A 16,298-nucleotide genomic window follows, 5' to 3' on the forward strand; every position below is an offset into this window, starting at 1 on the left:
AAAGAAAAAAAAAAGGTAATCCAACAAAACTCTTCTAATATCATCTGCTAAGACACTAGAGATTCAGACAGTGAAGAGAGAATATTTTACAAAGCATTTTTCTAGTGCTTACTGTAGCTTCTTCACAAAGCTGTTTCTCTACTGCTGAGGAGAAACAAACAGTTTTATTAGAATTATAAACTCTATAGCAAATATGTTAAGGTACAACTAGAAAAAAGGAATTTGAAGAAGCAACTCCACACACAGTGGGAAAAAAACATGAATAGGTAAAGCGCAGGAGAAGCTACACACCATTCAGACACATCATGGTCAATCTGGATCTCAAGTTCTCACCTCGGAAAGACTGATTACATGCAGTACCGATAATCTTAAGTAACACGTGTGCATGTTTTCAATGTCTACATGAGGTTCTGATGATACAAAGGCACCAACCAGATACTGCAAGGTGTAGTAGGCATAGACCCAGGTCTGTAACATGATGTAAAGAATGTTCAGAAGATAAGTCAAGGACAAAATTCCAGAAAAATTAGGAGAAATGCTTCTTTATTTCACTTCTAAATAACTCAGCTAGTTTTAACACCGGGAAATTCAATATGGACTTAAGCACAAATGAACAAAACTTTGGGGTAGCAGTAAGCTTTAATAGTCAATACATCACAGGGAGGGCAGTGAACAAGGAAAACCTAGCAGAGGTTATCCAGTGTTACATTGAGGAAACCACTGCTCAGATCACATGCCTGTTGAAGTTCAGTGCAGGATCCAAGATCCCAATAATTTTAAGAGGGATTCAGAAACAAAACCAAAGATAACTTTTACTCAGTTATTTTACTTCCATACAAACTTCTGCGCAGTTTGTCTTCTAATTAGTTTCTAAAATAGTTGTTAAAATTGGATGCTAGTTCTGTAGAAAGCAGGTTCGAGGAATGATTAAGAAAACATGGAGAAGGCAGATAAATTTAGAAGGTCGTTTGGCATGGATTTCAAAAAGCTGTAAATGAGCAATTTGATTGGAGGGCACAATTGCAATAAACTGGGAAGTGGCATAACATGATCAATCTCCATATTCTGATAAGCTTCATCTTATAATCAAAATGGCAGCTAGTAAGATAGCTAAAGTATTAGCTTTACTTGAACAAAATTCCCCATATTCTGCTTCGATTTCATTTAATGAAAAAATAGTGGTGGTGAACTGACTTATTGAAAAACTGTGGTCCATGTATTGGAAGTATTCCAGCAATTCTAAGGGGAGAGCTATAAGAAGCTTAAAATTTATGAGAAGAATGGATAGAGTACACAGCTGGTATCTCTGTCCCCTCGGTTAAAATGTTTAATACTAGAGGGCATGCATTTGAGGTGAGAGAGGTAAACTTCACGGCAGACGTGCAAGGCAAGTTTTTCTTTTAATAGAGTGATGGGTGTCTGGAAGATGCTGCCAGGACTGGTGATGGAGGTAAATATGACAGAGGTACTTAACAGGCTCATAGATAGGCACATAAATATGCACTGTGTGCAGAAGGGCCTATTTCTGTACTGTACTATTGTTCTGTATGTTCTAAGATACCACTCTTCTTTTATAATTAAAAATAAAGTGAATAAGCAAAAACAGGCCAAAATTGAGGTAATCCCTTTGCTAGGACAAATCTGGACAATTTACCACTTTGCTGGTTAGATGTCAGTATGTTAGTGTTGTAGCTGAACTGAAGACATTTTGCTTAAGGTATAATAAATTCTAGCAGTCAAGTCTGCAATGTTACACCCAGGTGCTCTAAAATCCTATTGCTTTTAATGGATCCAGCACACAGTTATCTCTTAATATTGTTGCAATTAATTATGACTTATAGGACAGGAAGGGACCTCAGTAGATGGATTATTCAATCAACAATTCTGGTTGATTATGGCTTCAAATTAGCCCTTTGCCATCATTCAGGATGAGGATGATAATACACCTCTATCTCCTATTAAATGCTAATAGTTTACCTTCAAGCATGATTGGATTTGGCAATACCCTAGTGCAGTGGTTCCCGAAGTGGCCAATATCGCCCCCTTGGGGGTGATGAGGAGGACATCGGTAACAAACTGAGAGATTACAGGCTTAATTTAAGATTATAAGTATTTGATCCCCACTGCCTCAAAACTGATTACAATGATCATATAATCCTCATCTCTTGCTAACTCACCACATTCTCTTAGACATTGCTCAAAGCACATTAAAGATGTTGAAAACCAAAGGCACTTCTGTATTTGGCATATCATGAGAAACCTGGATTTAAGAAATTGTAAACAAGAGAAAATCTGCAGATGCTGGAAATCCGAGCAACAATGCTGGAGAAACTCAGCCAGACGGGCAGAAAAAAAAGTAGTCAACATTTTGGCTGATATTTTGGGGCCTGGCCTGCACTCTACTTTAGTAGTGTTAGCTAGTATGATTCCTCAACTCTGATCACGCAGTGACGCAATTCCTGTTAATTAGGGTATGGCATTCAGTGGGTTAAGTTTAGTATCTGCCCTTTCAAACTGTCTTGACTATATTTCTCTAGCCCACGACCCAACTGAGATATTGCTGCCCCAACTGATGTACCTTCAGGCAGAGTCAGGTTTTGCCTGAGCTACGGTGGCATGCAAAAGTTGGGGCACCCCTGGTCAAAATTTCTGTTACTGTGAATAGTTAAGTGAGTAGAAGATTAGATTAGATTAGATTAGATTATGAGGACACGCAGTCCTCTTTTATTGTCATTTAGTAATGCATGCATTAAGAAATGATACAATGTTCCTCTAGTATGATATCACAGAAACACAAGACAGACCAAGACTAAAAATCTGACAAAAAACACATAATTATAACACATAGTTACAACAGTGCAAAGCAATACTGTAATTTGATAAAGAACAGAGCATGGGCACGGTAAAAAAAAGTCTCAAAGTCTCGATAGTCCCATCATCTCACGCAGATGGTAGAAGGAAGAAAACTCTCCCTGACATGAACCTCCAGCGCCGCAAACTTGCCAATGCAGCACCCTGGAAGCACCCGACCAGAGCCAACTCTTGAGTCCGTCCAAAAACTTCCAGTCTCCGACCAGCCCTCCGACACCGAGCACCATCTCTGCCAAGCGCTTTGACCCCGGCCCCGGCAACAGGCAAAGCCAAGGATTCGGGGCCTTTCCCTCCGGAGATTCTCGATCGCACAGTAGTAGTGGCAGCGAAGCAGGCATTTCAGAAGTTTCTCCAGATGTTCCTCCGTGCTTCACACGGCTGTCTCCATCAAATCAGAATTGTGCACGGTACCCTACTTAACAAATACCGATATCATTCACCGGAGAGGCCGCACGTGCTGCGTCGCGCCACCATCTTTTCCTCTCCCCAGATGAACTGATCTCCAAAAGTCATAAAGTTAAAGATAAAACATTCTTTTCAACATTTTAAGCAAGAGTAGTGTATTATTTTTGTTTTGTACAATTTTAGAGTGAAATAAAGGAAAGGAGCACCATGCAAAAGTTCAGGCACCCCAAGAGATTTGAGCTCTCAGATAACCTTTACCAAGGTCTCAGACCTTAATTAGCTTGTTAGGGCAATGGCTTGTTCATAGTCATCTTTAGGAAAGGCCAGGTGATGCAAATTTCAAAGCTTTAAAAATACCCTGACTCCTCAAACCTTGTCCCAACAATCAGCAGCCATGGGCTCCTTTAAACAGCTGCCTAGCACTCTGAAAATTAAAATAAATGATGCTCACAAAGCAGGAGAAGGCTATAAGAAGATAGCAAAGCGTTTTCAGGTAGCTGTTTCCTCAGTTCATAATGTAATTAAGAAATGGCAGTTAACAGGAACAGTGGAGGTCAAGTTGAGGTCTGGAAGACCAAGAAAACTTTCCGAGAGATCTGCTCATAACACTGCAAGAAAGGTAAATCAAAAGTCCTGCTTGACTGCAAAAGACCTTCAGGAAGATTTAGCAGACTCTGGAGTGATGGTGCACTGTTTACTGTGCAGCAACACCTGCACAAATATGACCTTCATGGAAGAGTCATCAGAAGAAAACCTTTCCTGCGTCCTCACCACAAAATTCAGTGTCAGAAGTTTGCAAAGGAACATCTAAACAAGCCTGCTGCATTTTGGAAACAAGTCCTGTGGACTGATGAAAGTTAAAATAGAACTTTTCGGCCGCAATGAGCAAAGGTATGTTTGGAGAAAAAAGGGTGCAGAATTTCATGAAAAGAACACCTCTCCAACCATTAAGCACGGGGGTGGATCGCTCATGCTTTGGGCTTGTGTTGCAGCCAGTGGCACGGGGAATATTTCAATGGTGGAGTGAAGAATGAATTCAATTAAATACCAGCAAATTCTGGAAGGAAACATCACACCATCTGTAAAAAAGCTGAAGATGAAAAGAGGATGGCTTCTACAACAGGATAATGATCCTAAACACACCTCAAAATCCACAATGGACTATCTCAAGAGGTGCAAGCTGAAGGTTTTGCCATGGCCCTCACAGTCCCCCGACCAAAACATCATCGAGAATCTGTGAATAGGCCTCAAAAGAGCAGGGCATGCAAGACGGCCCAAGAATCTCACAGAACTAGAAGCCTTTTGCAAGGAAGAATGAGACTCTTAGCTGGCTACAGAAAGTGTTTACAAGCTGTGATACTTGCCATAGTGGGTGTTACTAAGTACTGACCATGCAGGGTGCCCAAACTTTTGCCTCGGGCCCTTTTCCTTTTTTGTTATTTTGAAACTGTAAAAGATGGAAATAAAAAAGTAATCTTGTTTAAAATATTAAAGAAATGGGTCATCTTTAACTTTATGCCTTTTGGGAATCAGGTCATCTTTTACTTGCTTAGCTATTCACAGTAACAGAAATTTTGACCAGGGGTGTCCAAACTTTTGTATGCCACTGTATAATGGCGTCATAACTTTATTGATCGCAGCACTTGAGTTTGGTCTTAAACAATAGGTGATTGACTATGGTCAGTAATCCACAACAAAAATGGCTGAAGTAGACCAAATGAAAAATAAGTGTTAGATTTAGATTATGAAGACACGCAGCCCCCTTTTATTGTCATTTAGTAATGCACGCATTAAAAAATGATACAAGTCCTGACGAAGGGTCTCGGCCCGAACGTCGACTGTACCTCTTCCTAGAGATGCTGCCTGGCCTGCTGCATTCACCAGCAACTTCGATATGTGTTGCAATATTTCCACATATCACAAAACACAGGACAGACCAAGACTGAAAAAACTGACAAAACCACATAATTATAACACAAACAACAGGAATTCTGCAGATGCTGGAAATTTAAGCAACACACATAAAAGTTGCTTATAACATATAGTTACAACAGCGCAACAATACCATAACTTGATGAAGAATTCCATGAGCACAGTAAAAGTTCAAAGTCTCTCAAATGTCCCACATCTCATGCAGACGGGAGAAGGAAGAAAAACTCTCCCTGCCATGCCCGACCACAATCCGTCTCTGAGTCATCCGAAAACTTCAAGCCTCCGAATCATCTCTCCGACACCGAGTACTGAGCGCCATCTCTGTCCGAACCATTCGACCTCAATCTCAGTCGCCAACAGCAGGCAAAGCCGGGGATTTTGAGGCCTACCCTCCGATAGATTCCCGACCACGCAGTAACGACAGCAGCGAACAAGCATTTCAGAAATTTCTCCAGATGTTCCTCTGTGCTTTCACGTTCCTCTCCATCAAATCAAAATTGTCCACGGCCCCTATTTAATGGATACAATATCATTTTTCACCGGAGGGTTGCGCACATGCGGCGCGCTGCTCTCTCTCCTCCCGTATAGTGTAAGAGTTTCTGAAATATGGATTTATAGCAGCCAACGAGTCTGTTGTGTGAAAAAGCTTTTCAAATGAGCCAATGAAACCACCCATTCTTGAACATTTGAACAGAGTGCACTCTAATAAGGCAAATAAGACCTTGGCTTATTTTCAGTCACTTAGTAAAAACTATCAAAAATGGAAAACACTTTAAAACAAGCACTTCACAAAAGTGATAGTTTGTGTGCTTCATGCAACATTTCATTGCTCATTGCTTAATCTAGAAAGCCCCATAAAATTGGAGAAGAACTGATTCTGCCAGCACTGTGGGAGGTTCTGAATATGGTTTTGCATAAGTCACTGGATCACACAAAGTAATTCTTCTCAGCTGCAACTCTGTTCAAAGACTGATAGATGAAATGTCTGAAAATGTGGAAGACACATTGCACAATATACTTTGGACAACAGAATTTGCTCTGCAGTTGAATCAGTCAACTTTGCCAGGGAACAATTATTTGCTCCTTGGTTATGTTTATGTCATAAAAGAAAAAAAGCATGGTTCAAGAGTTGTTACTTATCAGGGAACTAGAAATAATGACTCCCCTTTGTATCTGTTTTAAGTTATTGAGCAATTTTTCCCAAAGGGAAAGACATTCTGCTCACCAACATTCTTGCTTGTGCAACAGATGGGGCACCATCAATGACAGGTGGGCACTATGGGATTATTTTTTTCTTGGAAAAAAGCTGTAGCTAACATATTTACCATTCACTGTGTAATTCACAGACATGTCGCAAGAAACCTAAGGTGATCAGCCGCACAAATTGTTATATACTGTTATCACAGTGGTAAATAAACTCAAGTCCCATGCTCTCAATTCACCTATTTCAAGAGCTTTGTACTGAGGATGATGAACAATTTGTACATTTGCTGGTGCACACAGAAATCAGATGGCTCTCAAAAATAAACTGCCTGAGATGTGTTTATGCTTTTTGAAACTGTGATAAAATTTTTTGAAGACTCAAATGCTCTACCCAGTAATCAACTCAAGAAGTTTACTTATTTGTCATAACTATTCACAAAGTTTAATGAAATCAATTTTCAATTGCAAGGAAATGATGTGAATCTTATGAAAGTCAAATAAGTTGCCTCCACATTTCCGTCCAAGTTAACCTTACTTAAATGCAACACTGGCTGTTGCCACCTTTTCCAATTTCCAAGCCTCTCAAAGTTAGAAGAAAAAGAAAAAATACCAGATCATGATCTTCAAGTATATTGTAACCATCTGAGCTGCATAAAGACATGTCAGACAGATTTCAGGACCTTCCCTCAATCCAAAATCCAGATTGGGTAATAAATCCACTCCTTAACACTTGTAAGGAATTAACAGGAAGGATAGAGGAAGAACTAACCTCACTTCAAAATGACTGAATTGAAGACAAGGTTAAAAAAAAATCATATCAAGACTTTTAGCTGCAGAAAGAAATTACTGAACCCCATCCTGCATTGTGGAAAAAGGTGGAAATATTCTTTGTTGTTTTTCTAACATCATATTCACTGGAGCATGGTCTCAGTGTTATTGTCCAACTTCTTTCAAAGCAACAAAACAGACTGCAAATTACTGAACGTGGGGACTTGAGATTCCTTTAGAGTGACATTTGACAATGTGCCACACAAGGTTGCTTATCAAGTTAAGATTCCATGGGATTACAGAGACGTTATTAACATGGTTGGAGCATTGACTGATTGGTAGGAAGCAGCGAGTGGGAATAAAAGGATCGTTTTCTGGTTGGCTGCCAGTGACTAGTGGTGTTTGCAGGGGTCGGTGTTGGGACCACTTCTTTTTATGCTGTATATAAATGATTTGGATGATGGCTTTGTTGCCAAGTTTGCAGATGATACGAAGATTGGTGGAGGTGCAGGCAGTGCTGAGGAAACAGGTAGGAAGCAGAAGAACTTAGACAGATTAGCAGAATGGGCAAGAAAATGGCAAATGAAATACAATGTTGGAAAATTCATGGTCATACACTTTGGTAGTAGAAATAAATGTGCGGACTATTTTTTAAATGGGGAGAAAATACTGGAATCTGAGATGCAGAGGGACTTGGGAGTTCTTCTACAGAACACCCTGAAGTTCAACTTGCAGGCTGAGTCAGTGGGGAGGAAGGCAAATGTCATGTTAGCGTTCATTTCAAGAGGTCTAGAATACAAGAGCAAGGATGTGATGTTGAGGCTTTATAAGGCACTGGTGAGACTCACCTTGAGTGTTGTGAACAGTTTTGGGCCCCTCATCTTCCAAAAGATGTGCTGGCATTGGAGAGGGTCCAGAGGAGGTTCACAAGGATGATTCCAGGAATGAAAGGGTTATCATATGAGGAACATTTGATGGCTCTGGGTCTATACTCGCTGGAATTCAGAAGGATGAGGGGAGATCTCATTGAAGCCTTTTGAATGTTGAAAGGCCTAGACAGATAGATGTGGAAAGGATGTTTCCCATGGTGGGACAGTCTAGGACAAGAGGGCACAGCCTCTGGATAGAACCCTCTCAAAACAGATGTGGAGAAATTTCTTTAGCCAAAGGGTGGTGAATTTGTGGAATTTTTTGCCATATGCAGCTGTGGAGGCCAGGTCATTGTGTGTATTTAAGGCAGAGGTTGATAGGTTCTTGATTGGACATGGCATCAAAGGCTACGGGGAGAAGGCTGGGAAACGGGGTTGAGGAGGAGATAGAGAAAAAAAGGATCAGCCAGGATTGAATGGCGGAGCACACTCGATGGGCCAGACAGCCTAATTTTGCTCCTATGTCTTATGATCTTATGGACATTCAGCCTGATGTTGAGAAACTGATTTCAGTGCACCAAGCTCATTCATCTCATTGAAAGATGAAAAAGCAATGAATAGTTAAACTACCAATTTACCATCTAAAATTGATGAAGATTGCTTTTACTATAATTAATTTTATTTGTAACTGTAAGTAGATTTGAATAATCTTTGCAATTATTTGTCACTGCTTTGAATTTGCAGTTGCTATTTTCTTCCACTGCATCGTAAATCAAAATTCTTTGTAGCTTTTATATAACAGCCGGAAAGGGAGAGGGGAACAGTGGGGATGTGGTAACTCAGAAAAGTTTGGAAACCACTGCTATACAGAATTAATCTAATTTGAAGGTTGTGGGATCAATTCACTTTCTATAATAGGCAGCTTCCAGTGCTTAGTATGCATACAATTATACTTCAGGTTGATTATAATGGTATAGTGAAGAATAAGTTAGAACATGGGAAGGGATTGGATATTCCCTGAGATAAGTGTTGAGGAGAATGGGATATTCACCAAAAGGTATCATTTTGTCAGCACACTGTTCAGCTGTTAATTGATTTGCAGGAAAGTTCACTAGACTTTGGCATAAATCTGCAGAAGTTGGAAAGGGTGACTTTGCAGGATTGACTGGGTCCCAAATGCCTTTGAGGTGTCTGAATCTAGCATCTAAGTTGATGCCAGCTGGCATATTTAATTTTATTACAGATTTTATGGTGATTTAATAGTGTTACCTTCCAGGTGATTTTAGTTGGCCCTTGAGCCAGCTATGTAGCTGTAGATCTGAGTAAAAGATTTTATATAGGAACAGGAAACTATTTCCTTAAAAAGGGCAGTGGTGAACCAGATTGGTTTGTTTAAAAAAAAAATCAGGAGTTTCAGGATTGCTACCAACAAATTTTTTACTCACTGTTTTTCTAAGTGTAATTTAAATTCCTAAAGCAACTTGGTACAGTTTAAACCCCATTGGATTATTTTTGTCCAGGCTTCTGGATTACTAATCTGGCAACATGTCCAATTTTATTTTATCTTTTCATACCATCTCTTCCACCTAACCACACTGTCTGAGACATCTCTTCATCAAATACATCCAAATTTATTTTCTGGAACAAATATTTATTCATCTTTATTTACCAGAATTTATGAACCAAAATTTTTGCACAGCAACTCAAATTTACAGTACAGCATTGTGGTATGATGTGGTATTTTCTTCAAAGATTCAGTACTAAGTGCAGATTTTTAAATCACATGTCAAATACTTCTATTTTATTAGCAGTGTGATGCCTACTTTTCTATGTCTTGCCACTTCACCTCCACAAATGTACAAGGTAGAACTGTCCAGACCAAGAGCAGAATGTTCTTCACAGCAGTCACTTGCTCTGAATTTTCAGAAGGCCCTCGAATCAACATACTGCAATGGATCCACAACCTTTTCAAGTCTTAGCCACATTTTCCTGCTTGAGTTTTATTCTTTATCTCATTCCTTTCCATTGACTATTGATAATTTTTTTAATATATTCAGACTCTGATTTATAGATCACATGTACATTGAAACATACACCGGAATGTAGTAACAACCAACACACACAATAATGTGCTGGGGTCAGCCCACGAGTGTGGCCCCACATTCTGGCATCAACACAGCATGTTCAACACAACACACAATTCAGAATGACACAAGCAGTAGCAACAACAACAACAACAAAAGCAAAGCAAAGCAAGTCCCTTTCCCACCCTCTCATCCCCTCACACACACAGGCCTCCAACCCGAAGACAGGTTGGCTCTATGCCCTGGCCCCTGATTCTCAAAACTCACAGACATCAGGCCTCCAACCTCCAGTCTCTAGTGTGGACTCGACCTCCATTTCTGGACTCGCAGTTTTCGGTCTTCAACCTTTTGAGATTTTTTTTACCACCGCACTTGTTGAGCTCTAGACTTCAACATTCGGCTTTGCCTGCTGGACTTTGCTGATCTCTGAATACTGACCCCAAGATTCACCAATCTCAGGTTTGACCTTCACGTTTTGACCCCAGGACTCAACAATCACAAGTTTGACTTCTGGGCATTGACTGACCCAACCTCTGGGATCATGGACCTTTGACTGTGGAGCACCTTGGGCCTCTCTACTTTTGGACTTACACGGACCTCTGATCCCAGTGACCTGGGTGATCACAGGTGATCATGACTCCTGCCTGTACAAACCTTTGACTCATGATTCGGAGACCTGGGGATTGTTGGTCTCCACGTTGTCTGTCGACCTGACCCAAACTCTAGACTGCTTACTATTGATCATGGAGCATTCCAACCTGGACTCCAAACACAGGCTCCTGCTCCTGACTCTTCATTCTCTTTCATCCTTGCCCCAAAACCTAACCTGATGTCTAGCACCCAACACTGTCCCCCAAACCATTCCTACAAACCTAAGAAAGAGGTAATTAAGTCTGAGCCATAACATCGATGGACACGGCAGCTCAGCATCAACTTGACTGGAAGTTTTTTGACCTATTAACTGAGGTGCATTCAATTTTTGCCCCAACTTTTTTAAAATGCCAAAATCACTGCTGCATTTCACACAGTACTCTTCAATCCCCTTTATAAATAGGTTGTTAGCAATTATGGTAGGTTTAAAAACTATATTAATCTATTCACCCAATTCCAGTTCTGGTTGAAAGATTTACAGCAGAACTATTAATCTATTTCACTTCAGTGTCTGCCTTACATTTTGCATTGGGTTCTCTTGCAAAGCTTTCTTTCCCCCACATCTCAGCTAGTTTAATGCCCCAATTCAAAAAGGAATACAAACAATAACTCAAAATATATTTATGAGCTGTTACGATGAATCTCAAGAGCATATTTTCTGCCAGAAAATGAAGCACCTCAGTATCAATCTGAAAGTATAACAGTAAACGCACATCAGTACTTACCTCATTGAGGGAAGATGTCTTGTGACAACATCAAGTGCCTGGACACAATCCTCCGGAACTTCATTTAGACGCCCTGCCAAAGCTTCTAAGAGTAACTGCAGACTGACCACTGACACCCATTGTATGGAAACCTTGAATGTCTGATCTTTGCCTTCCCCTGGGAGGGTCACTTCCAAGTCAACCTACAATAAAATAGAAGTAGACAGTAGTTCCTCATTTGTAATATCTATTACAGGTCACACTTGCCCGTGTAGGAAACTAGTAAAAACACTGGTCAAAAAAAGTTGGAAACTTATGCCCCCAAGAAGCAAAAAAGAATTAAACTTAGTAACTCAAATTCCAAACAGGCACAGCATTTCTTTTTAAACGTTATATGCTTATGGAAGTCAAGATGGGAAATCTAAAGGACCTGATTAAATTCAACATACATGAATCATGACAACAAATTATATTTTTATTAAAATGATCCAACAGCCCAACTAAACCATTATTCAACCAAAACCTCCTTTGAAATTTAACGCTCCTGAGAGCAGATGCGGCAGTGGCAGAGGAATTAAAATAAGGGGATGGTATTTTCACAAGTAGTAAGATGGACAAGGTGTAGTCCAGATAGCTGTGAGAGTCCATGGGTTTGTAAGAGATGGTTCTTTTGTTTACTTGCAGTCACACTATCTTCTAATGACTTATTTTCAGATGAATTTTTAAATATGCATTTATGGTGATAATGCAGCTTTTCATGTTTGAGAACTAAATACCAGTCTTGGGATCTTCAAAGAAAGCATCAATGCTGGCTAGATTAGGCATGATACTATCAGAGGAGTCAATCCTGTCAAATACTACTGGTGTGGATCAGGGTAACCCAGCTCAGAATTTAATGTTGTTAATTATCCAATTAATAATAATTTGGATTAACTTTATCTGAGCTAAAAAGAATGAGATGCAACACAAAACAAAGTCTTTGCCTCTTTTCACACATCAGACTATTGCCATGATTAAAGTTAGTGATAACCCAGAACTTTTTATTCACAATCTCTTCAAAGGTTACAAGGCAGGTACTGAACAGAAATCTAGAATAACTCACCCTCTCTCGCCCAATAGGTAATGGATTTGCAGTGTACATATTCCTTTTCCCATCATAACCTGGCTGTCGATCTCCAAAAATTTGCATCTTGAAGTGTCGTACCATTGTATCGACCACTTCTCTGGAGAGAAATAAATTTCATAGAAAACTTTAAGCTTAAAAGTCAAACTGTATAGATTAAGGAATCTTTTTCATTATTAACTGGTGGCAATAATATGTCCTCAAAATCATGGAATAATCTAAAATTTATCTCCACAAATGCCAGGGAATGCAAGTGTAAGCAAAAGAACACAACCCCATTTCTAAATATACTTCATCCCAAATAATCCTATTTGGGTTAGCAATAGGATGTCAGGATTTACAAACAGAACTTGTATGCACCATTTAATTCAAATCTAAGTCAAAATACAACCATAATCAAGTTTTAAAAAAATTATAATTTTATGAAAAAATTTATAGTGCTGGCAGAAAAATGAAATGATAATTCAACATTTTAGTTTCAATGAAGAGGCTCACTAAGAAGTTAGTTTTCTATTGAAATACATTTATGGTGTGTTAAAATCTGGGAAATTTAATGGACAAGTTGTATAGCAAAGAATCTTTTCTTGCAAGGTTACAAATAGCAAAATAAATACCATGCCCTGCTCCCCCCACCCAGATTCTGCATAATGATCTCTTAATAATGGATTAGAATATTCTCATTACACCCATCTAACTGGGGTCAAGGGCACCTCTATCTACTGCTATCAAGAAAGTGTCCACCTCTCACCTGTTGACCCTGCGGGGACGTTTCTCTGGTTTGATATCCACTTCATAATGGTAAACATCAATTTTAGGGATTTGAACTTGAAAATGATTGGCCAACAGACGAATTGGCTTCCCTACTGTACCAAGTCCTGGCCTGCGAGGAGGTTGAAACAAGTTGGTTGTTGCAGGAGGTCCTGCAAATCAAGAAAGACAGGTTCAGATCAAATCATTAAATTGTATTAAACGCAACAGTGCATACAGCTCCAATAGCCACACATTTCTCATGCTTATTAAGTATCCAACAAAAGTGGCACACAAAACACATTCCTTTGAGGAGGAAATATCCACCCCTGCTCCATATTCCCCAGCTTTATGCACCATGCTCAAAAGGGGAATAGAAGTTGATCTTGCACTAGAACATGTTTTCACTAATTTATCACTCTTGCTAAATATTATAAAAATTATCTCAGAAAGCAGTTTAATCAAAAAAAAAGTAAAATACAGAAGAAAACTGAAAGCACTTATCATGGTTACCAAAAGTAAATTCCCACAATAGCAAACAAAACAGCTTAGCGGTACATCAATCAAAGGTGTACATAAAACAGTAGATCATAGTCAAGACTTGAACTAATTTAATAGGTATTAAGTTCTCTTGGATGGTTTCCTGATACAACTTTTGATGTTTTCTTCTCCTCTTCAGCTCAGGGCAAGCAAAGACAAAGAGCACCCCATTGGAACACATAATTGCCAATAAGAATGGATCAAATCAGACCACCTCTTCCCAGAATTAGCAATATACATTTCAGATTATTTGGAGTGGGAAGAAAAGAGTTGAATCGAATTGAGTATTATTTACAACTGTCATATACATGAGTAAAAATCTTTATGCTACATCTCCGTTTAAATGTGCAACTTATAGTAATATATATGATACAGGGTGGGGGGGGGGGAGAGAACAAGAGCTGAGGATTTTTTTTTGGATAAGCCAGGTAGGATAACTTTAGATCTGTATAGAAATCTTATTTTGTTCTAGATTATAAGCCTAATCGAGTTAATCAATTATAGATTACAAACCCAAACTTTAAAATAAGAATCTAAATCTCAAGATCTAATCCCACTGCTTAAGACTCACTACAAGGCCAATAATTTATTTGCATTCTTTCAGGTTATCATTGAAAAATAGAGTCTGGCAAAGTCATCTCACTGAATCTCCTCAGTCAATAATACACAAATAAGAATTTTGTTACAATTGTCTTTTAGTAAACTTCCAAGAAATTCAGAAACATACAGTCCAACCATAATAATCATGAAATATGGAAATGCACAAAAATTAATCCGTAACTGTAAACTGCTTAAAGAAAGATGGAAAACTTCCAATTTTATATGAGAAAATTACTCATCTTCCATGGAAATCAAGAAATGCTGTTTTTACAGAAAACAGGATTTCTTGATTTTGCCAAGCTTCTATGAAGGATGAGTAAATGAAAAACAAGCCAACAAGCCCACAGAGAAGAACATATTCAACACAACTACTTAGTTCTTAGTAATGAGATTAAGATTATGATGGGGAATACGAGGGAAAATATGAAGATCAAATAAGAAAGTGTCAATTAAAACTTTTCTGACTGAGATGTTTCATATAACACCAAAAAGATGACAACAGCTAGTGCTTAACGGAATCAAGTGTCTGTGTAGAGTCTGCATATTCTGTAACTGTGATTATCAGGCTGGTGCTTGAGTTTTCTCTTGAAGCCCACAAGATGTGCTGGTAATTTAATTGGTTATTGTGGATTATCCCCCACTATATTGCTAAATCACAAGAAACAAAAGATTCGTCAATATGCATGTGAAAGAGAACAAATGCCCGGAGAACAGCAAAGTAAGAGGAGGAAAGGGACGGATGGGAATATGCTGGTGGAATTGACACAGGCTTGAAGTATGTCAAATATCTTTATACATGTTAAAGGCAAGTGATGCTTAGAGCATACCCTTCATACTCGCCTCTACCAAAACTAAGAGCTGAAAATAAATAAATTATCAGACCTTTATAATCAAAATCACTGCAATTGCAAAAAAGACAAAACTTCAAGAATTAAGCTACTTTCCAATAAAATTTAATCTTCCCATGCTGATTTCATTGATACTATTTCATCCAACAGCTTGCAGCAAACTGAACATTCTAATTTATGTCACTCTGTACAGAATTTATGAATCAGACTAGAAGCTACTGTCATAAGAACTCTAACTTAAAAACATAACTCTTAACAATTACCTTGTATTTGTTCTCCAACTTGAAATGCCAACTTGTGAGCATATACTGTACATCAAATAGGCCTCTGAAGATAAGTGAGAGCACAATAATATTCTTGCCCTAAGTATTTTGCCTATAATAAACATGCTGAAGACTAGACTTCCAAAGCTTATATTCTGCAATTTCTTTATAAAAAACATACAAAAATAAAAAGCATTCCAATCTGCAATAACATTAAGGGAAAGGCAGAATTAATTTTATGATTAATTAGATACAGTTTTCATGAAAGATGTGTACCAAAACTGTTGCTCTTCCATAATACTGAAAGATTAATGAAGAAATCCAAGTTTACAAGTAGTTTGGAGAGACAATGAATTATGCAGATAAAAACAATGAGGTGCAAAGGAAGAAAGATCAAGAGTGCAAAATTATGACAAAAAGGAATTCAATGTCAGCATTTTGGTAAAATACAGTTGTTTCTAAATGGTATGAGGAGCAATAAAATTAGCTGAAGGTGTAAACAAATTACTAAATTCTACTGCTAAATTAGAAAAAGAGAATTTTGTTGCTTATTACATATAATTCAAAGTGCTTCAAGTGCACAGAACCTTGATCAGACTTTCTGCAGAAGTATTCTCAGTTTTTGAGCACTGTTTTTATCTTAGCTACATTTCACTTGGATGTGGTGTTATTTAGAGCATTACATAAATG

The 16,298-nt window shown here is 38.6% G+C and overlaps 1 protein-coding gene across 2 annotated transcripts in view; it reads right to left on the reverse strand.

Annotated features, from left to right (window-relative positions):
* The window catches only part of LOC134338219 (protein argonaute-4), an 81,516-nt gene that overhangs the window by 46,273 nt on the left and 18,945 nt on the right, over positions 1 to 16,298 (reverse strand). For both annotated transcript variants that reach the window (XM_063033896.1, XM_063033895.1), the window contains exons 2-4: positions 13,359 to 13,530; positions 12,590 to 12,710; positions 11,509 to 11,690 (exon numbers count right to left, since the gene is read on the reverse strand). In XM_063033896.1, the coding sequence (XP_062889966.1) occupies positions 11,509 to 11,690; positions 12,590 to 12,710; positions 13,359 to 13,530 (475 nt within the window). The remainder of the gene's footprint in view (positions 1 to 11,508; positions 11,691 to 12,589; positions 12,711 to 13,358; positions 13,531 to 16,298) is intronic.

The sequence above is a fragment of the Mobula hypostoma genome, chromosome 26 (genome assembly GCF_963921235.1).
Source record: "Mobula hypostoma chromosome 26, sMobHyp1.1, whole genome shotgun sequence".
In the NCBI taxonomy this organism is placed as follows: domain Eukaryota; kingdom Metazoa; phylum Chordata; class Chondrichthyes; order Myliobatiformes; family Myliobatidae; genus Mobula; species Mobula hypostoma.